Source organism: Hylobates moloch, unplaced genomic scaffold (genome assembly GCF_009828535.3).
Source record: "Hylobates moloch isolate HMO894 unplaced genomic scaffold, HMol_V3 SCAFFOLD_8, whole genome shotgun sequence".
Lineage (NCBI taxonomy): Eukaryota > Metazoa > Chordata > Mammalia > Primates > Hylobatidae > Hylobates > Hylobates moloch.
This window is the reverse complement of record NW_026652283.1, coordinates 48926124-48948171: the sequence shown is the minus strand read 5'-3', so window position 1 is coordinate 48948171 and position 22048 is coordinate 48926124. Positions and strand designations below refer to the sequence as shown.

The 22048-nt window shown below is 34.5% G+C and overlaps 1 protein-coding gene across 6 annotated transcripts in view; it reads left to right on the top strand.

Moving 5' to 3' along the window:
* The window catches only part of SPATA6 (spermatogenesis associated 6), a 127064-nt gene that overhangs the window by 69204 nt on the left and 35812 nt on the right, over positions 1 to 22048 (top strand). For 2 of the 6 annotated variants that reach the window (XM_032160785.2, XM_032160783.2), the window contains 2 exons: positions 11228 to 11415; positions 15411 to 15510. In XM_032160785.2, the coding sequence (XP_032016676.1) occupies positions 11228 to 11415; positions 15411 to 15510 (288 nt within the window). The remainder of the gene's footprint in view (positions 1 to 11227; positions 11416 to 15410; positions 15511 to 22048) is intronic. The other 4 variants (XM_032160786.2, XM_032160784.2, XM_032160788.2 and 1 more) reach the window with 3 other exon arrangements.

The window sequence follows — 22048 nt, the reverse complement described above, 5'->3', positions numbered from 1 at the left end:
GTAATGGAGGGTGATAGCCATAGAGATATTAGACAGATATTTAGAATTAATGTTGGAAAAGTAGACCTGAAAAATGGAAAAGAAGTGCTGTGTGACGATGTTTTGGCCAGCGATGGACCACAAATATGACAGTCGTTTTGTAAGATTGTAATGTCTATTTTTGATGTACTTTTTCTATGTTTAGGTCTGATACAAAAATCCTTATCATTCTGTTAAAATTGTTTACAGCATTCAGTACAGTAACAAGTTGTACAGGTTTGTAGCCTGGGTACAATAGGCTATACCACTATAGCCTAGGTGTGTTGTAGACTATACCATCTAGATTTATATAAGTACACTCTATGATGTTTGCATGGTGACAAAATTGCCTAATGACGTATTTCTCAGAAGGTATCCCCATTGTTAAGCAATGCATGCTTAACAATGAGAACACATGACCGAATGTGTTCTCATAGAGAAAAATTTGATGTTTTGAATATGTTCTCTACCTAGAGTAATTTAAAAATTAGCAAGATCCCAGTAAAAATACCTCTAGGCTTTTTTTTTTTTTTTTTTAATTCCAGGAGCTAGGCAAAAATAGCCAGGAAGGCTTTGAAATCAAAGAGCATTGAAAGGAACTTAGCTCTGCAATGTTAAGAAAAATTGTTAGATTTCTGATTTTCACAACTCAATGTTTGATGATACCATTTATTGATACAGGAAAATGTACAAGGACTAGGTTGGAGTTCACAGACTTCTAAATTTTTCTGCAAATTCTTGTTTATCTTGTTTAGGCTTTGGAGAGTCTTTGGCAGTGGTTTTCATCCCAGAAGCTTAAAAATCAACAGACCAGGGCTTAAAAGTCAACCACATGACACTTGTCCCATTCTGAAGGGGATTTACCTTTAAGAAGTTACTGAACTTTTGTTTCTAGCAGGTCAGATGGAAAGGAAAGCAGGCAAAAGGAAGGATAGAGGCCTGAGGGTGATGGAGGAACATAACACAGGAGGTAGGGAATAGTGGGATAAATGCTGTATCTTTCAAATTGGAATGTGAAGGTATCTCAAAGGCAAATGGTTTTAACATTTTATATTTTTAATTTGCCTTGGCTAGCAAATCTTTTAAGGAAGAATTTTTAGAATCTGGATTAAAAAATAAATTTTGTCGTAACAATTAGGAAATATAGACCATTGGATGTGTGAGATTTTGCTTCTTTCCATTTTAAGGTACCTTTCAAACAAACAGTTTTATTTATATAAAAAACTCTCCAAAGTTGCCATTGTAAGTCTAAAATATCCTTGGTGAAATCATGCTGTTTAGAAAAATAAGTGTATAATTTAAAGTTCTAGTATGAATACATGTAGGAAGCTTGAATACAACTTGGAAGGGGCATGGACCTAGACTGAAATAAATCCAGGAGTCTGGCGGTGTTGGTCAAATATATTACTTGTGCGCATTTTGTCTTTGCGCCTCATTTTAATAGTTGCTTATTCCAAATTGAAGACTGGACAGATTTGCAATTCTAGAAACATGGGAGATTTGGAGGCAGTCTCTCACAGAGGAAATTTCTCTCATGAAGGAAACAATTAAAAAAACAAAACAAAACAGAGGAACGTTTTCATGATATTTTGACAAGTGACCCAGGGCAAAGATTTTACTATAAGGATGTTGGTACAATGAGAACAGCTGAACCTGTGAGTCTTTGGGCCTGGCTCAAAAATGGATTTAGTGGCTTTTGTCTGTTCACTTCTCTAGGAACTTTCTTTTATAGAATCCCCTCAAAAAGTGACAAAGACAAAGAGATACATATTAGTATTGTTAGTAATGAGCCAGGTTTCTCCCTGGCATACAAATGTTCAAATATGATCAGATAATTAATAGATTACTGAAAGTCTTCTGCATTTCTGAAAGACAGGGTAACTCAGTGATTGAGAGCTTAACCAAAGGAAATTGGAGCTGAGACTCAGTACCGAGACCCACTTCACCATTATAGCCAGAGAGACCCCTGAAGAGAGAGGCTAAAAGAAGTCACAGAGAAATTTGGTATTTCTAAGTTGAAGATCTTAGCTGTGGCAGCAAAAGGGCCTATTGGATCTTATTGGACTTCTAGGATTGTCAACTGCCATCTGGTCAGAAGTCCATCACAAACTGAATAACATGTTGATATGCAAAGCTGAGTTTATGACATAATACAGTATGGGAGAGCACCACCTTGACAGTCTTACTGTTGTCTCTGAAAGAGGAAGGTTAATGGCTGATATTTATATGGTTTTGGGAACTGGGCTTGAGTGTTTTAAGAGAGCTTTCAGTGTGGGATTCTAGTAGGCAAAGTTTGTGATATAAAAGTTTAGGATTAATGGAATAAAGGCATGGGTCTTAAAGAAAGTCTTGACAAGTAAACACTATTTTGATAAGGCAGGGATTTGTTCAGTTGAGTGATCTGTTGTCCTAAGAAGGGAACTGTTTGCCAGGATTCAGAATCTGTTGTTTGGAGAAGGTAGCTGATTGATGATTGAGCAGTCTGTTTCTCAGGTAAATGATTTATGGGAAGGTCTTGAAGAAAATAACGAAGTTATTTACTGGTTTATAGCTTTATTTTCCTGGGCAAGAATTGAAGAACTCATGAGAATGTCATGTCGTAGTAGGTAGGTCTTAGTTCTTTGTTCTGATGGTTAAGCCTTATGAATGCAGATGGTCTCAGTTCTCATGTCTCACTACAGTTATATGTTTTTCCATTAGTGTGTTGTACATTGTTTATTAGACATATTCCTAGAAACCTTATGGCTTGTTCCTATTGTGAATGGACTTTTATTTTGGTAAAATTACATTTTTGTTGTTTTACTGATGTATAGGTTTGGAATTGATTTTTGTATGACAATCTTGTAATAGATGTTCTTGGATTTTTTTATAGAGGTAAACTTACCATCTACATATAAAGAATTTTATTTTTGCCTTTCATAATCTTTTTCTCAGCTTACCAGGATCTTCAATACTGCAAATAAAACTGGCAATAGCGAATGTGGCAGAGACATTTCTTACTTATTGGCTATACGCACACTTTCCCATACTTCTAAGCCTAATTGCAGGTAGATGGGGCCTAGTTCTAGCCAATAGACTGTGCATGGAAATTTTGTGGATCAGTTCCAGGGCAAAGCATAGAAGAGTTAATATTAACATTGATATGTTTGGCTGTGTCCCCACCCAAACTTCAACTTGAATTGTATCTCCCAGAATTTCCCTATGTTGTGGGAAGGACCCAGGGGGAAGTAATCGAATCATGGGGACCAGTCTTTCCCATGCTATTCTCCTAATAATTGTAAGTAAGTGTCAAGAGATCTGAGGGGTTTATCAGGGGTTTCTGCTTTTGCTTCTTCCTCATTCTCTCTTGCTGCCGCCATGTAAGAAGTGCCTTTTGCCCTCAGCCATGAACGTGAAACCTCCCCAGCCATGTGGAACTGTAAGTCAAACTTCTTTTCCTCCCAGTCTTGTGTATGTCTTTATCAGCAGTGTGAAAACAGACTAATACAGTAAATTGGTACCAGTAGAGTAGGGCATTGCTGAAAAGATACCTGGAGATGTGGAAGCGACTTTGGAACTGGGTAACAGGAAGAGGTTGGAACAGTTTGGAAGGTTCAGAAGAAGGCAGGAAAATGTGGGAAAGTTTGGAACTTCCTAGTGACTTGTTGAATGGCTTTGGCAAAAATTCTGATAGCAATATGGACAATAAAATCCAGACTGAGGTGGTCTCAGATGGAGATGAGAAGCTTTTTGGGAACTGGAGTAAAGGTGACTCTTGTGAGGAGACTGGTGGCATTTTTCCCCTGCCCTAGAGATTTGTGGAACTTTGAGCTTGAGAAAGATGATTGAAGGTATCTGGCAGAATAAATTTCTAAGCAGCAAAGCATTCAAGAGGTGACTTGGGTGCTATTAAAGGCATTCTGTTTTATAAGGGAAGCAGAGCATAAAAGTTTGGAAAATTTGCAGCCTGACTATGTGATAGAAAAGAGAAACCTATTTTCTGGGGAGAAATTCAAGCCAGCTGCAAAATTTGCATAAGTAGCAAGGAGCCTAATGTTAATCCCCAAGACCATAGGTAAAATGTCTCCAGGTCATGTCAGAGACCTTCATGGCAGCCCCTCCCAATCACAGGCCCAGAGGTCCAGTAGGAAAAAGTGGTTTCATGGGCTGGGCCTAGGGTCCCTGTGCTGTGTGCAGCCTAGGGACTTGGTGCCCTGTGTCTCAGTGACTCAAGCCATGGCTAAAGGGGCCAATGTAGAGCTTGGGCTCTGGCTTCAGAGGGCGGAAGCCCCAAGCCTTGGCAGCATCCATGTGGTGTTGAGCCTGCGAGAGCGCAGAAGTCAAGAATTGAGGTTTGAGAACCTCCACCTAGTTTTCAGAAGATGTATGGAAACTCCTGGATGCCCAGGCTGAAATTTGCTGCAGGGGCAGAACCCTCATGGTGAACTTGTGCTAAGGCAGTGCAGAAGAGCCCCCACACAGAGTCCCTACTGGGGCACTGCCTAATGGAGTGGGAAAAGAGGGACACCATCCCTCAGATCCCAGAATGGTAGATCTACTGACAGCTTGCACCATGCGCCTGGAAAAGCTTTGACTGCCCCACTGGATTTCAGACTTGCATGGGCCCTGTAACCCCTTTGTTTTGGCCAGTTTCTCTCATTTGGAACAGCTGTGTTTACCCAATACCTGTACCCCCATTGTGTCTAGGAAGTAACTAGCTTGTTCTTAGTTTTACAGGCTCATAAGCAGAAGGGACTTGCCTTGTCTCAGATGAGACTTTGGATTGTGGACTTTTGGGTTAATGCTAAAATGAGTTCGGACTTTGGGGGACTGCTGGGAAGGTATGTTTCGTTTTGAAATGTGAGAACATGATATTTGGAGGTGCCAGGGGTGAAATGATACGGTTTGGCTGTGTTCCCATCCAAATCTTAACTTGAATTGTATCTCCCAGAATTCCCACATGTTGTAGGAGGGACCCAGGGGAAGGAAATTGAATCGTGGGGCCTGTCTTTCCCATGCTGTTCTCGTGATAGTAAATAAGTGTCATGAGATCTGATGGGTTTATCAGGGGTTTCTGCTTTTGCTTCTTCCTCATTCTCTCTTGCCGCCACCCTGTAAGAAGTGCCTTTCACCCTCAGCCATGATTGCGAAACCTCCCCAGCTATGTGGAACTGTAATTCTAATTAAACCTCCTTTTCTTCCCAGTCTCATGTGTGTTTTTATCAGCAGCATGAAAATGGACTAATGCAAACACTCTTATTGTTACAGTGACAATGAAGCTTCAGGTTCTAGATAGTACAGTTATAATTTGTTTAGCATGTTTTATCAGCATAAGTCCCTGGGCAGTTTTGTATAATTTCTCTTGCTAAACTGTGTTACCATATAGTGGAGGAAAAATGAATGTTTATGATGTCAAGCCATTGATTTTCAAACTTAATTTGCTACTGCAGTATTGCCTAACATGCTGTAGTGTAGACTAATGTAGTGTGTATTCTTCTCTTTGAAAGGATAATCTATAAATTTCCACACATATAAATATTATTTGCAGTAAAGTTTTGTTAGCTATTCTTTAGCAAGTTAAGGAAGTTCCCTTGAAATTCCTTGTTTGAATAGAATATATATGTATATATATATATAGAATGAATGGATATTGAATATTATCAAATGCTGTTTCCAGCACCTGTTGAGATGATAATTTTTTTTATGGTGAATTGATAAATTTTCTAATGATAATCCATCCTTGTATTATTTGAATAAACTGCCTTGTCATGTTGTGTTCTTCTAGCTTATTCTTTAACATTCCTGAATTAAAATATTTTAGTTATGATTTTTCCATATATGGCCACAACTGAGGGTGGCCTATAGTTATCCTTTCTTGTACTGTCCTTGAATGATTTGGTAGCATTGTTGTGATCACATTATAACTTTAGTTGGGAATATTTTCTTTCTTTCTCAGTTTGTCAGTTTGTTCCTTAGCTGTGTATATTGGATTATTGGTAAATCATATTGTGAGCCCATCCTTTGTGGGACTTCCCTTGTAGAAATCCTGTTAGGCTTGGGCTATGAGAGTTTGCAATTTGTTTCTGCCATAGATCCCTCATATATAATTGGTCTGGAACCCCCACTGCTTAACAGCTGTTTGATTTTGCTTTTATTTTCTTACCAATAAGGTACAGATAATAAAAATGTCTACCTCATAAGGTTGTTGTGAGGATTTAAAAAGTTTTTGTATGTAAGTGAATAGAACAGTGGTCTAAGAGGGGAGGGGTTCCCCTCAAGAACTGATATATTTGGGAATTATTTTCTTATTGTATTATTTTAGAATATCTTTTAAATTCGGCTTCAGTGTAAAAAAAGTACATCTTACTTAAACCAAATCAGATAGTGTGCATATAAATGTTTAAATCAGATAAGATAGGAATTGATCATTTACTTGATGTAAGATTCACTAAGGAATGTTCTTGGCAAGATTTAGAAACTGATTTCAGTTACCCATATCTACTTTTTCCCCTTTCAGAACCATACTTTCCTCTGACCATCCTGCAAGTTGTACCTGCACTGTACGTCTGTCCTATGGTCCTTATTCTCAACTACTTCTCAGCTAATTCCGTTTGAATTATTTCTGTTTATTTCTGAACTCTTCTGCCCTATGACAGAAGAGAAACTTTAGAGAATAGTGTGTGGTACTAGGCACTGTGTAGGCTTACAACAAATATTTGTTGAGTAACTGAATTTTCTAGTTCCCATTATTTGTAGTAATTAATTCTCACCCACACTAATTTGACCTTGAGGTTTTTGTAAATATAACATTTTTATGGCCATTAATATGATTTGTCAACTTACTGTGTAAGCAACTTTTCAGGAATCTTATTTCATACGTGTGGTATAAAAACTCTACGTATCATAGATTTGAAGAGCATGTCATTAATCACAATGACTTTAGTGTATGAAGTTTCCTTTTTTACCTGTACCAGTTTCAGATTAGTTTAAAAATATTGGTTATTTTTTCATCTTGATATATTTTAGCATTTGCCATATTGAAACTGTTGCATTTGTGGGTTCATAGAAAGTCATTTAAAAAACTCTTTTCATAAACATAAAAAGGCCTTTTTTATGCTGAAGTATAAATGCTATACACAGAAGAAAATTATGAGCCAAGCTCTCCACTAGTGTTTTCACTTTTCTTTCATTTAATTTTTGTGTCAAATCTGTAAGATTATGTCTTCGGTTTATAGGTAAGGAAACTAAAGCCTCAATAGGGTAAATGACTTGCTCAGGGTCTCATAAGCAGCAGGGATTTGAACTCAAGTTTTTGGACTCTAAGCCAGTATTATTGAAGATATACTCAAGAAATATAACCCTTCTGTGATGAGCTAAAGAGATAATATTCCATTTAGCTTTTGAAAGGAAGTAATCTAAGGGAAACTCACAAGAGCTATGGAAACATTTTTTAAGCTAGGGCTGAAGGCTTTAAGTTTGAAATGGATTCTTATCAAAGGGACCTACCCTTTCGTTATACCTCCTAACCCCTTATTTAGATAAAAGACTTTCCAAAGCATACACTCTAATTCCATGGAAGGAATATATTCAAGCTGTGTTCCCATTGCACAATTACTTCATGTCTATTTAGCTCTAATTTCCTTTCTCATTACTTGTCCTTGATGTCTTATATTCTGTATTGTAACTTTTTTTGAGAGCTCCACTGGCTCCCTTGCTAATATATTTATTTAACACCCGTGATTGTTGTTCCCTGCTTTGTTTGCTACTTTACACGCAGAAGATGCTTAATAAATGTTGAATACTATTGAGTTACAGCATTTAAGATTCTTGTACAATGTGTCCCTCCCACCTCTATGATATTCTCTATTACATTTGTATAGAAATAGCCAAACTATTATTCATTTTTCATCTTTGCTCGTCTTTTCTTGTGCCTTTTTCCTATTCTGAATGGCTTTTCTCCTCCTTTCCTCTATGTGTGGCTTTGATTTCAATTCTACTTTCTCAATTAGACCTCCACCATTAAGACCATTAGAAGTCGTTCATTCCTTTGAATTTCTTTTTGCAGTTGTTGTCATTGGAATGTGTTTGACACTTCAGCATATCTTATTGTCATTTATCCTTCTGTATATGCCCTGCCTCATCTGGATTGTGAGTTTAAATTTTTGTATTTCTTTAGGTTTGAGTTCTAGCTAACATGTTCAAGAGATTCTCAGTGAATATTCTGATAGAAATTCAGTGGTAGTCACCTATAAAAGGCTTTGTATAAAGCACTGCTGACTAGTTTGGGGAGAAAATTTAGCAGATAAAAATGAAGTGGTCTGCCATCTAACATGTCTCAGTTGACATTGAAATTGATAAAAAGAAAATCCAAGCAAAGTGACTCGTATTTGGATATATTCTAGAAACAACAGTGTGACACCTTCTCCCACTTTCTTTTTCTTTCTTGTCTTTCCTTTTTTTTTTTTTTTTCTTTTTCTTTGAGACAGAGTCTTGCTGCGTCACCCAGGCTGGAGTGCAGTGGTGCAGTCATAGCTCACTGCAACATAGAACTCCTGAGCTCAAGGTTCCTCCTGCCTCAGCCTCCTGAATAGTTGAGACTACAGGTGTGAGCTATCTATTCTGCGTCTCTTAACATATACACTTACACTGTTGACCATCAACCTCCTTGATCTTGTTTTTAACATTTACTGTGTTTTTGTTTTGTCTCTGAATAGCTAAAAATGGAGCAATTTTATTTTTTTCTTCAATCTTGATCACATATTTCTTGTTGGTCAGTTATTGGGGACTGTAACTGAGTCATTTGAACTATGTTCTATTAGGTTCTGGAATGAAAGCATGATTCTCTCAGCTGACCACTGACTTATTATTTGTTGTAATTTTGGAAAATAGTGAAAATTATGGTAGTGTTGAAGCAAAACCTATGCTGGACTTACATTTTAATAACAAATGACATACGTTTATTGGGCAACTAATTTATACACCTAGACATCCTGCAATATAGTTTAAGTAAATAATGGAAGATCTATATAAGCTAGCTATTATTATTTTTCATGTGAGGGAAAGGAGTCTGAGAAGAATTAGATAGCTGTCTAAAAGGTCAAATATTTAACAAATAGCACTGCTATAACGTAAACTCTTAAAGGCAGAGACTTTGTTTTGTTCACTATTGTAGTCCCAAAACTTAGGACATGACTGGAACTCAAATATTTGTTAAATGAATCCAATTCCTCTCCGCTTATTCTCTCTTGAACTCAACTTCAGATTTTCACTCTTGTCACTCCATTAAAGCTATTTTTGTTGATGTTATCAATGACCTCACTGTTACTAACATCCAAAGGTCTGTCTTTTCTAACTTGACCTATCAAATTATATTTACCCATTAGTTACTCCCCCTTCCTTGAAATACATTGTTTACTGACTTCCAAAACAACAAATTCTTGTGTTTCTTTCCTTTCTTCCCTGGCTACTCTTCAGTAATGTTTTCTTTTCATCTTTCAAGCCTCTAAATATTGGAGTATTCCCGGGAGGCCGAGGCGGGCGGATCATGAGGTCAGGAGATCGAGACCACGGTGAAACCCTGTCTCTACTAAAAATACAAAAAAAAAAAAAAATAAGCCGGGCGTGGTGGCGGGCGCCTGTAGTCCCAGCTACTCGGAGAGGCTGAGGCAGGAGAATGGCGTGAACCCGGGAGGCGGAGCTTGCAGTGAGCCGAGACTGCGCCACTGCACTCCAGCCTGGGCGACAGAGCAAGACTCAGTCTCAAAAAAAAAAAAAAAATATTGGAGTATTCCCAGGGCTAATTCTTCAGATGTTTTCTACTTTTGATTTACTTTTACTTCCTTGGCAATATCACCCAGTGCAATACCTTTAAATACCATTTAGACTCTAGTAACTACCAATTTATATTTTCATCCTGGACTTTCCCCCAAACTCTGCTCTAATATATTGAATGATTAATAGATAATAGATACATGAAGCTTAATATGTCCAAAACTAGACTCCTAATATCTTAATTTTCTATGCTTACAATTGGAAGAGTATATCTAATTCATACAAACCCAACCCTTCTAGTTGATTAGGACAGAAAACCTTAGTGTCATCTTTGACATCGAGACCAGTTGTGACCTGTTGGCTGTGTCTTCTAAATATATTCTGAATCTGATCACTTCTCACCTCCATTGTAGTCATTCTGGCCGAAGCCAGCATCCTTTTCCAGATTTTATTATAACAGGTTCCTAGCTGATTTCCTGCCAGGACCCTTGGCCCCTCTGCAGACTATTCTCAATATAATAGCCTGGGATGTCCTATTTATAGAAGGAAAAAGTCAAGACATATTTTTCTCTCAGAATAAAAGATTAATTTCTTAAAACCTACCTTTTTGACCTCATTTCTTACTACCCAGTCGAGCTCCACTGGCTCCCTTGCTAATATCAAGCATGTCCTCCTCCTACTCCCAAGATCTTTGCACTTATTTTTCTCTCTTCTGGCATAGTCTTTCCACAGATAATCTTCGTGACTTAGGTCTTACGGTCTTTACCGAGGTCTTCAGGTCTCGGTGAGGTTCCTACTGACTATCCCATTTAAAATTACAGTTCCTTTCCTGCGTACTCTTTCCATCCCACCCATCAGCACTTAACCCCCCTTCTTCTCATGTTACTTAATATCCTTTAACACACTCTATTCTACTTCTTTATCTCGGTGTGTTTTTGTGTTTTACATTTATCTCTTCTTATTAGAATATATATTTTACCAGAATATATGTTCCACAGGAGCAGGAATTTATTCATTTGTCTTTCCTGATTTGTTCATGTGTCCATTCCCAGAACAAATGAAGTAGTGAATGAGTATTAGACCTGAATTTGAATCTAGTTCTGTTTGATCTGATAGCTAAACTAGGCTACCACTTGGTTTATGTGGATGTATTCTTTGTTTTAGATACACACATCCCTACGTGAACCCCACCACTACTCAAAAGCCTTTTGAACTATCTTATACATTTTATGTATAATGAACAATCTTGATATATTTAATATTTAATATTACAGTGACTAATTACTATATTCTGAATTTTATCTTTATAGCTGTGGCATATATTTGTTTTATTACTTTTATAAAATGAGTGTGTGTGTGCACACGCATATTACTACTGTGCATACTATATTACTATATATTATGTTATATACATATGTATCTGTATGTGTATATCTATATATATATATAATTTTTAAAGCAGGTTATCAGGACACCCCATGGGAGAGACTTCGACGACTCTTTAGAAAAATGTGAAGAGTATTTGAGCCCAAGGTCGCGTAGTAAGCCCCAGCATTCAGCGAGGACCTTACTGGTCCATTCAGCACCCTCAGCAATACCAAAGCATTCTCCAAGCCCTGTGTTAAATAGAGCTTCTCTCAGGGAAAGGTAATTATGTGCGGTCTTCATTTCTGTACTGATCTTTGAATAATAAGTATTAGAAGGGGAAGCAGCAATTATGCATGTGAAATGAATATTTATAAAAGTGTAATTTGATTTTAAAAGGCTTAAATTGTTTTTGTTTAGAATATATTACATATTAGATAATGTTAGATATTTCTTCCTAGCACAGTTCTCTTGATGTGAGTTTATTAAGCAGATATGGGTCACATTAACCTTAATTACAGATTATAGTTCTTAAAAGTGAAAAGTAATATATGTGATTGTTTTTAGTAGATTCAGAGGAATTTAATATTATAGGCTTGCCTTAAGTGTAAACACAACACAGATTATATTTTTTATTTATTCGTAATGGCTATCTATATATTGTTGGTAGATGGTATCTAGTTTTCTCAAACAACCTTCCCCCAGCTCCCTAAGAGCATCTTAATCATGTAAAGATTCCAGCTCTCCCTTTAAAAATGCTATGGCAACCAGAGTCTGATCCTGTTATAATTTGTATGTGAAATAAATAGTTCCTTTTCATATATTTTAAAATTGAAATTGGAAATTCCTTGCATCTGTCACAAATAGTAATATAGAAAACCATGTTTCTGTAATAAGTTGAAAGTAAATCAATCCTGGTTAAAAAATTATATAAGTTTTTTTCTATATGTAAGAGAAACACTGGACACTGAACAACATGGAAATCGATGTATCTTTACAGCTCGTGTCAGAAAGCTAAAGTAAGCACGCCAAATTCCTATAGTGTGTACTGGGGCCATCAGACATAATTAACAAAGATTTAATTAACTGTAGAGAATATATCGAAAGTTTAACTCAAAGCTGATGAGTTGAACAACAGTGTGTTAGTTTGGATGCTGTATTAAAACAAATCTATTTTAAACATATAGGTTTGTCTGTTTACTTATTAGCTTTGAAAGTATTCATAATGGATATATGGAGGCATGTTGTAGACCCCAATCCTGAGATAGGGAATTTTGATTAAGGTTGCTTCTAGTCCATTAGAATCATGCCTGTTGCAGGGTAGTGGGGGAATCATGGAATCGTTAACGTAGGTGCACACACACACAAACAACAACAACAACATCAAAAATTCAGGAGAAAAACTGGAAGAGAGGTTTTTCTGCTGAAGTTGATGACTTGCATCTCAGTATCAGGGGACTTTCCTCGATTTCCTCATCTGCCCAGCTGTTTAGACATACAATTGGTGCTCCTTTCTTTTTTACCGACTTTTAGAATTCATCTCTTTTGATTTTGTTGATTAGGTCCTTTGTCATCTCTGTAAGTTTTCCAGAATTTTTTAAATCTGTATTTCCTTGGATATGTTTTTGTTTACTTTTATAATAAACTTTTATAAATACTTTTATAAATAAATATTATTTACTTTTGTAAATAAATTTGTTTTTATTTACTTTTATAAATACTTTTATTTTTCTACCTTTTCACGTATTTTGCAGAACTCTCCAATTGTAAACCTACCACTCTAGTACAGTATTAATTTTAGTTCCGTGTTACTTTATCTTTGAATGCAATTTTGTTCCAGCTTTTGACCTTAGTCTTTTCTGGATTGATCAATTTGTCATTGAGGCTATATTCAAAAATTCTTCATTGATGACAGCTAAAGTTAGCTGTCCCTTTATTCATATTTCAGTGTGGGGAAGGGCTTAGAGTAGATAGCGGTGGCATTTACACATTATTTTCACTCAGGATGATAGATGTAGTAAGTTCTTTGCTGGAAGAAAATGAGTGATTCTAATGTTAAACATTACCTATTTTAACTACAACTTGAGGAAGGTTAGGTAATTTTAAAAAAAGAATACAATGGCAGTTTAGTTTTGAATTTACCTATACAAATTAACATTTTGTTGATATACTCTCTGGGGCAGGCATGATAGATAAGCTTTTTTTACTTTCACTAGAGCAGAACACCTTTGATTTGAGTGTATTTTCTAAATATCTAGATTAGTCTCTAAAGGAAGCTAAAATGTCTAAGACATACTACTGGGAACAAAAACATTTTATTCTTTTCAACACTCAGTACCGCATCTTTAAATATAAGACATTCTCTGAAATGGCTTTTTATAGGTCACTAAGCAGTATACTTGTAGGGTGTTTATACAATCTATTGAAATCAATAAACAATTTAAACTGATGTAAATGTGGATTATATGTTCCAGGCAAAATTGGAAGTTTTGCGTGGATGATGTATGACAGAACATACAGTTATAGGAATTTATCTGTGTAAATATTTATTGAAATTAAGTTTTCTGTAAGATTGCAGTAAAATGCTGACTCCTTAATCATGTATATAAACAGATTTTTAGAAACTTTCCCAATGGCTTTAATCAAATGAATTGCTTTATTTATAGTGAAGGTGGTTTTTGCTTTGTGCCCATTTAAGAAATTCCTCCAGTAAAGTTAGCACAACATAAAATGGTTTCAATTTTGGTTATAAGTGTTGTATTTCAGAAGTTGTTCCCTTCTCAATGTGTAAATATTAATATTATAATTTAAAATTTGTGTGAGGTTTTGAGTTATTACTAAAATTAGACCAAGAAATACTAGCAAATCTACTGAAAAAGGAGCTGATATTCTTTTGAATCATGCTTAAAGTTTTGACTTTTATAAATGAAATTAGATTGGCAAGCAAGCATTCCTTATCCCACAGCACAGACTAGTGGATCCTCTAATAGTATCATTGAAGAGATCCAGTGGATCCTCAGAGCTGCATATTTGGATCTCAGATTTCCAAGATGTGCTATATATATTGCAAATAACAAAGCCTGCTAATGTATTTTTCATAGGTGCAGTAGAACTTGCTTTTTTATATACAGGAGATTAAAATTTAGATAATTGATTATTCATTACTTACTGCATTCTTTAAAGTAGATTGTATAATACATCCTGTTTAGTAGTTTATACTTTGTATAAACATATGATTTTGTAGCTTTTAAGAACAAACTGGGCTCATGCCTGTAATCCCAGCACTTTGGGAGGCCAAGGTGGGCAGACCACGAGGTCAGGAGTTTGGGATCAGCCTGACCAACATGATGAAACCTCTCTACTAAAAATACAAAAATTAGCCAGGTGTAGTGGCGGGAAATCCCAGCTACTCAGGAGGCTGAGGCAGGAGAATTGCTTGAACCTGGGAGGTGGAGGTTGCAGTTAACAAAGATGGCGCCATTGCACTCCAGCATGGGTGACAGAGCGAGACTCCGTCTCAAAAAAAAAAAAAAAAAAAAAAGGACAAACTGGGAAGAAAACAAGGCAAAGATTAAAGCAACATAGCAGCATTTTACCTATTTCATTATAAGGGAATTATTAATAACACTTTATATATATGCATTATAATTAGAAATTTTCATTATATGAAATAAAGTCATTTATCTATACTAGTGTCAGTTTTGAATTTGAAAAGGTCATACAAAAGAGAAAGATGCTTTGTTTCTTCTTTCATATCTTTAATTTCAACCCCCAGACTCTAATAATAAAGTCACATTTTTCAATTTTTTAGATGCATTTATTCATAGCTGAGACTAGAGAGACGATATCATCTGTGTTGAAAAGAAACCATTTAACTTCTATGTTGCTCTGTATTCTGAAAAAATGAGCAGGATTAAATTGTAAATATTTTTGTCTATTATACACATTTTGTTTCATAAAATTAGGTATTTTTTTCTCTGCAGAAAGGAATTTTTTCACACAGTTTGAGGGTATGATTACTACAGAATAGGAACTATATGTAAAGGCATTGTACATAGAATTATTGTTTTCATATGAAAATCTGTATCTTTAATTAAAGCTCCAAATAACTATGTGTGGAAATCATTAAAATGGTCAGATATATAGGTATGTTCTCCCAGATGTATGCCAACCTTTTTTAAGACTATTTGTTGAACATACTGTGAAAGCTTGATAGTATAGCTTAGAATCAGTACCTGATTTTATTAATAAAAATAAAACTTATTTTTTGCCTACAGGTTTCATTCTGATTGCTGTTCACCTTCAAACTGCGATGAGATCCATGACCGGGTAAAAAACGTCTTGAAATCACATCAGGCTCATCAAAGACATTTATATGTTAGTTTCTAAAATTTTCTTTTGAAGACTATTTATAATAGGTCAAGAAAACCACCAAAGATGCCTAAAGCTTACAACATATGTAACAAACCTGCACATTGTGCACATGTACCCTAAAACTTAAAGTATAATAATAATAATAAAATAAAAATAAATAAAAAAAACTTAGTCATTGGGAAGAAAAAAAGAAAGCAAGCAAGCTCCATTTGATGGAAGTCAGTGGTTTTGCTCAAGGCAACATATCTAAATTCCTGCTTGACCTAAGTCATTATGCAAAATGTTTGAAATAGACCATCTTAACTATAAACAATGTTAGTGATAATTATCTTATAAAGTTTCAGAACATAGTGACTTGATGATAATTATTTCACAGCCTTCAAAATATGAGAATTCTTGTTTTGTGGCCCAATATAAAGCAATTTCATCTGCTGCAAATAGATTTAATTCTAAATGGTAGCATGAGTAAGTAGGAGAGGTGTGTATTTTGAAGAAACTTCTCAGTTAATTTTTATGTTAATTGAATAAAAGAGGAAAACAGGTCAGGTTTAACATTAGAAATAATCTGTATGAGGATATTCTCCTAGAAAAAGCAGATGAGCATTCATATAAATGACAGCTGGGAAATAATGACAGTACTTTTTTATGTGTTTGATCCCTTGTTTCATTAATTTAAAAAGCAATCATTTATCGTCAATGTGTGTTGGACACTAAGATTAGTCTTCGGGGTATAAGGGGTTTATATGACCTTGGGATCAGTTTTTACAGTTTTAAGTTTCTATATACATGCTGTTTTTAAAATTAAACTTCTTTTCAAAGTATAGAAAAGAACACATAGAAAATGCACAAATAATAAGTAACAGCTTGATAAATTATAAAATGAACAGTCTTATGTAAACTACCTACCAGATCAAGAAATGAAACAGTTCTGCAGAAGCCCCTCTTGTTTCCTGCCAACTACTGCCATTACAAGTGTAAACATTATCAAACTTGTAACAAAGTTTTTTATCTTCTAACAGCAAGATATAATATTGCATGTTTTGAGCTTTATATAAGTGACGTCCTACAGTGTCTGCTTTTTTATTCCTGTTTCTTTTTGGTTTTTCAATTCAAGCATTTTTGCAATTTAGACATCTTGTTTTACCTAGCAGTGTAGCAGTAGTTCATTCTTGTTGCCATAAATAAAATGTATTCATACAATACCTTTTATTGTATGAAAATGGTACCATTTACTTATTCATTCCTCCATTGGTGGGCATTTGGTTTGTTTTGGGTTTGGGCTATTACAGAGCTGCTGTAAGCAGTATGCACGTGTCCTTGGGTGACATTGCATACATTTTATTTGGGTGTGTATCTACCAGTGGAATTAATCAGAGGGAATGCACACTCAGCTTTAGTAGATGCTATCAAAGAATGTGGCACATGGTTTTAACAGTTACACTCCCACTATAAATGTGGGAGAGTTCTACTTGTTTCACATCCTCTCTACTTCTTTGATTGTGTGTGTGTATGTGTGTGCCTGCATATGCGTCTGTGCTTCTCTGTGTTTTCATTTGACATTTTGATAAGTGAAAAGTAATTTATCATATAACGGTTTTAATTTGCTGTATCCAATGGCGAGCGAATATTCTTATTGGCCATTTGGATATCTTCTTTTGTGTTCACATCATTTGTTCATTTTTCTACTGGATTGTCTATCTTTCATTTTTAGGTAAGATTTCTTTGTAGATTCTTCATATGAGTCCTTAGATACATGTTTTGCAATTTTTTTTCCACTCTGTGCCTTATCTTTTCACTCTTAATAGTATCTTTTGATTAAAAGTAGTTATTAATTCTAATGAATACAATTTATCATTTTTCCTTTTTGATTAGCATTTTTATAGTTTTTATCTACTTTAAGACTTTCTTCTATGTCTTCTAAAGGCCTTTTTCTTTAACATTTAAATATACGAACCATTTGGAATTATTTTTTTCCACATAGTGGTAGCTAGGGGTCACATTTCAAGAAAGGTTCAAGTCTCATGATTATAGATTTGTCTATTTTACTTTCTGGTTCTCTTAATTTTGTTTTATATATTTTGAAGCGACATCATTGGATGGATTATGGAACTTTATGAAATGTCCCTCTTTATCTCTAGTAATATTCCTTGTTTCATAGTATATTTTATCTGATATTAGTATAGCTATAGCAGCTTTTTTTGTCTAGTATATGCATGGTATATATTTTTCAATTCTTTGGTTTATGTCATTATATGTAAAGGATGTATCTTGCAAGTAACACGTGAGTTTTTTTTTTTTTCAAGAATGAAAATCTAGTATTTTTATATGGGTTGTTTTGTCTTTTCTTTGGGTTAATCAAAATTTTTAACAATTTATTTTCCTTTGTATTAACTCGTGGTTCTTTTTTAACTATTTTGTTATCGTTTGCCTTATTTCGACATACACACATGACATTTTTTATGATTTTTTGAATAATATTGGAACATGAAAACATTTAGCTGCTTTTAGTCTGCTTACTTTTTTGCTTATCTATTATCATGCATCTTAATTCTACATGTATAAAACACAAGAAATTATTTTTGTTCATCTAGTAACACTTATTTTAATCACATATTATTATTCATTCTTTCTTTCAATTCACTGTTTCCATTTGGGTTCTAGAATCGTTTTCCTTCTAATATGAGGAACTCTCTTTAATGCTTCTTTTTATGTCACATTCCTGGATGAGAATTCTGAGTTTTCTTCAAAACATCTTGATTGTATTTATGAACAATAGTTTTGCTGGATGTAGAATTCTAGGTTAAAAGTCTTTTTTTTTTTTTTTTTTTTTTGGCATTTAAAAGAAGCTAATCCATTGTCTTCTTTCTGCTTCTGTATCTGTTGAAAAATCAGCTATTATTTGTTTGCAATAATATGGCTTTCCCCCTTCTGTTGCGTGTAAGATTTGCTATTTGACATTGTGTTTAGTAGTTTTCCTATGATCTATCTAAATGTGGTTTTACTGAATTAATATCCATTCAGTATGCAGAACTCATGTCTTTCATCTGTTTTGTAAAACTCTTAGCCATTCTTTCTTTAAACATTGCTTCTTCCCCAATATCTCTGCTGTTTTTCTGGAACTTCAAATTACACTTATATAAAAATCTTTAAAATGTGTCTGATATGTATCTTATGCCTATATTCATATTTTTCATTATTTTTTCTCTCCAGTTTGGATATTTGCTTTTAAACTGTGCTTTGCTAATCCTATATTCTGCTGTATTTGCATCGATGTTAAAACTTTGATGAAATTTTGATTTTGAAGTTTTGATGAAAGCTTTTCATGAGGTTTTGCTGTTGAAACTTTGATCGATGAAATGGGCCAAATCCTGGAAAAATACAAACTACTATAACTGATATGGTTTGGCTGTGTGGCCACCCAAGTCTCATCTTGAATTCCCATGTGTTGTGGGAGGGACCCTGTGGGAGGTAATTGAATCATGGGGGCAAGTCTTTCCTGTGGCTGTTCTCATGATAGTGAATAAGTCTCATGAGGTCTGATGGTTTTTAAAAGAGGAGTTCCTCTGCACAAGATCTCTCTTTGCTTGCTGCCATCCATGTAAGATGTGACTTGCTCCCTATTGCCTTTAACCATGATTGTGAGGCTTCCCCCGCCACGTGGAACTGTAAGTCCAATTATACCTCTTTCTTTTGTAAATTGCCCATTCTCGGGTATGTCTTTATCAGCAGTATGAAAATGGACTAATACAATAACTAACTGAGGATGAAATAATATTAGTGGTTGTATAGCTATTAAAGAAATTGAATTTGTAGTTAAGAACTTTTTCAAGGAGAGAGCCATAGGCCCAGATGGTTTCTGTGGTGAATCCAAACAAAATTTAAGGAGAATACAATACCAGTCTTGCACATCCCTGAAAATAGAAGAAGGAAAACTTCCCCGTCATTTTATGAAGTCAATATTTACTGTAATGCTATAACCAGACAACAACATTACAAGAAAAGAAAAATGCAGACCAGTGGCCCTCATGAATGTATATACAAAAATTCCCAACAACATAGTAGCCAATTAAATCCATCTGTATATAAAAATGAAAATACATCACAATTAAGTAGACTTATTGCAGAAATGCAGTATAAATTTATCCTAGTAAATGATTAAGAAAAACCATATTTCTTACATGTAGTTTCAGCAGACACAAAAAAGCATTCAATAAAATTAAACTCCATTCATGATAAAAACTCTTAGTAAAGTGGGAGTAGAAGTGAACTTCCTTAGCATCTGTTGAAAACCTATAGCTAACATACGCACTGGTGAAAGACTGATTGCTTTTTCTCAAAGTTCAGAAACAAAGCATTGTTTTCTTTAGCATCATACTGAAAATCTTAGGCAATGTAATAAGGCAAGTAAAATAAAAGTCATAAAGGTTAGGAAGAAATATAACTATATTTGCAGAAGATATGATTATTTATGTAGAAAACTCTAAAGGATCTATAGAAAAGCTCATAGAAATAGTGAGTTGAGCATGGTCACAGAAAGAAGGAAAGTCAATTTTTTTCTATATACCAGCAATGAGCAATTGAAATTTTAATTTAGAAGACCTATGCCATTTACAATAGCACCAGTAATTTAAGTGCTTAGCTAAAATTCTAATAATATGTGTAGGATCTGTATACTGAGAACTAGAAAACACTATTGAAAGAAATCAAGGAAGAGAGAAATAAGTAGAGTTGACACATCATGTTCATGGACGGGAGGATTCAATATTTGAATCTCAATTTGATGTCTAGATTTTATGCAATCTTAATCAAAATTCCAGCACATGTTTTTAGTAGATATTGACAAGCTTATTCAACAATGTGTATGAAAGGCAAAGAAACTTGAAAAATCAAAACGATCTGAAAATGAACGAAGCTGGAGGACTCTCTGCCTAATTTTAAGATTTTTACAATAAAGCACAGTAATGAAGATTGTGTTATATTGAGTAAATTATGGACACATATATCAAAGGAATAGAATAAAGATTCCAGAAATAGACCGACAATAAATACTGTCAACTGATTTTGACCAAAGTGTAAAGCCAATTAAATGTTGACTTTGTTTTTGTTATCTTTTAAATAAATGGTTCTGGATTTTTTTTTAAAGCCCTTTGGCATGTAATTCAAAATAGATCATAGATCTTCAATGTAAAACTGTAAAACTTCTAGAGGAAAACGTAGTAGAAAATCTGTGTAGTTTAATTTTGGCAATGAGTTTTTATATGATAGCAAGCACAACATCCATAAAGTTAAAAAAATTGATAAATTGGATTTAATTTGCTCTGTGAAAGTCACTATTAAGAGAAAAAAGAAGACAGGCCACAGTTGGATGACAATATTTTAAAATCACATATATGAGTTAGGACTTGCATCTAGAGTTAGGAAAAAAAAAAAAGCACAAAACAACTATCCAAACTTAACAAAAAGAAAATAAATAACCAAATTAAATAATGGGCAAAAGATCTGAACAGGCATTTCACCAAAAGAACACATTAAAACATGCTCAAGTCATAATGGAAATGCAAATTAAAACCATAATGAGATACCACCATAACACCCAAAAACAACAACAACAAAATTATGCTGACAAGGATGTGGAACAACAGGAACTCCCATTTAATGCTGGTGGGAATACCAATGGTATAGCCACTATATAAGACAGTTTTAAATAAAATTAAACATATACTTACCATATGACCTGGCAATCCTACTCTTAGGTCTTCATCCAAATGCATTGAAAATTTATGTTCACACAAAAATTTGTACACAAATATTTATAGAAACTTTATGGTTGCCAAAAACTGGAGGCAACAGAGATGCCCTTTATTGGTGAATGGTGAACAAACTATGGCATATTTGTCTTCAATGGGATACTACTCAACAATAAAAAAGAATGATCTATTAATTCACACAACATGATGAATCTTAAATACAGCTTGTTGAGTGAAGGAAGCCAGATCCCCAAAGCTACATGTATGATTTTGTTTATATGACATTATTGAAGTAACAAAAGTTGTAAGGAGAGGGACAGAATATGTTGACTACAAAAGAGACCAGCCTGACAGGGAAATTTTTAGGTTTCAGGAACTGTTCTGATTTGTATCGGAGTGAACAATACATAACTTTATGCATTTGTCAAAACTCATGATATGTACATCAGAGTTAACTTTACTATATGAAAATTAGAAAAAAGCATGATGTTGTGTCATCCAAGGATGTAATGACTATCATAATTGATGAATATAACAATATTAAAATGTAAGACATGTTTAAATCAACTGACCTAAATAACTTTGGAATATGATGTTTTAAATGCATACGGTAAGGCTAAGACAAAAAGAACTACATAGTCACTATATTCTAGTTCAGTGGTCAGCAAACTTTTTCTGTAGACTGTAAGATGTTAAATACTTTTTACTTTTTAGGTCATAGCATCCCTGTGACAACTACTCAGCTGTGTGGTTGTAGTAAGAAAGCAATCATATGCAATACGTAAACAAATGAG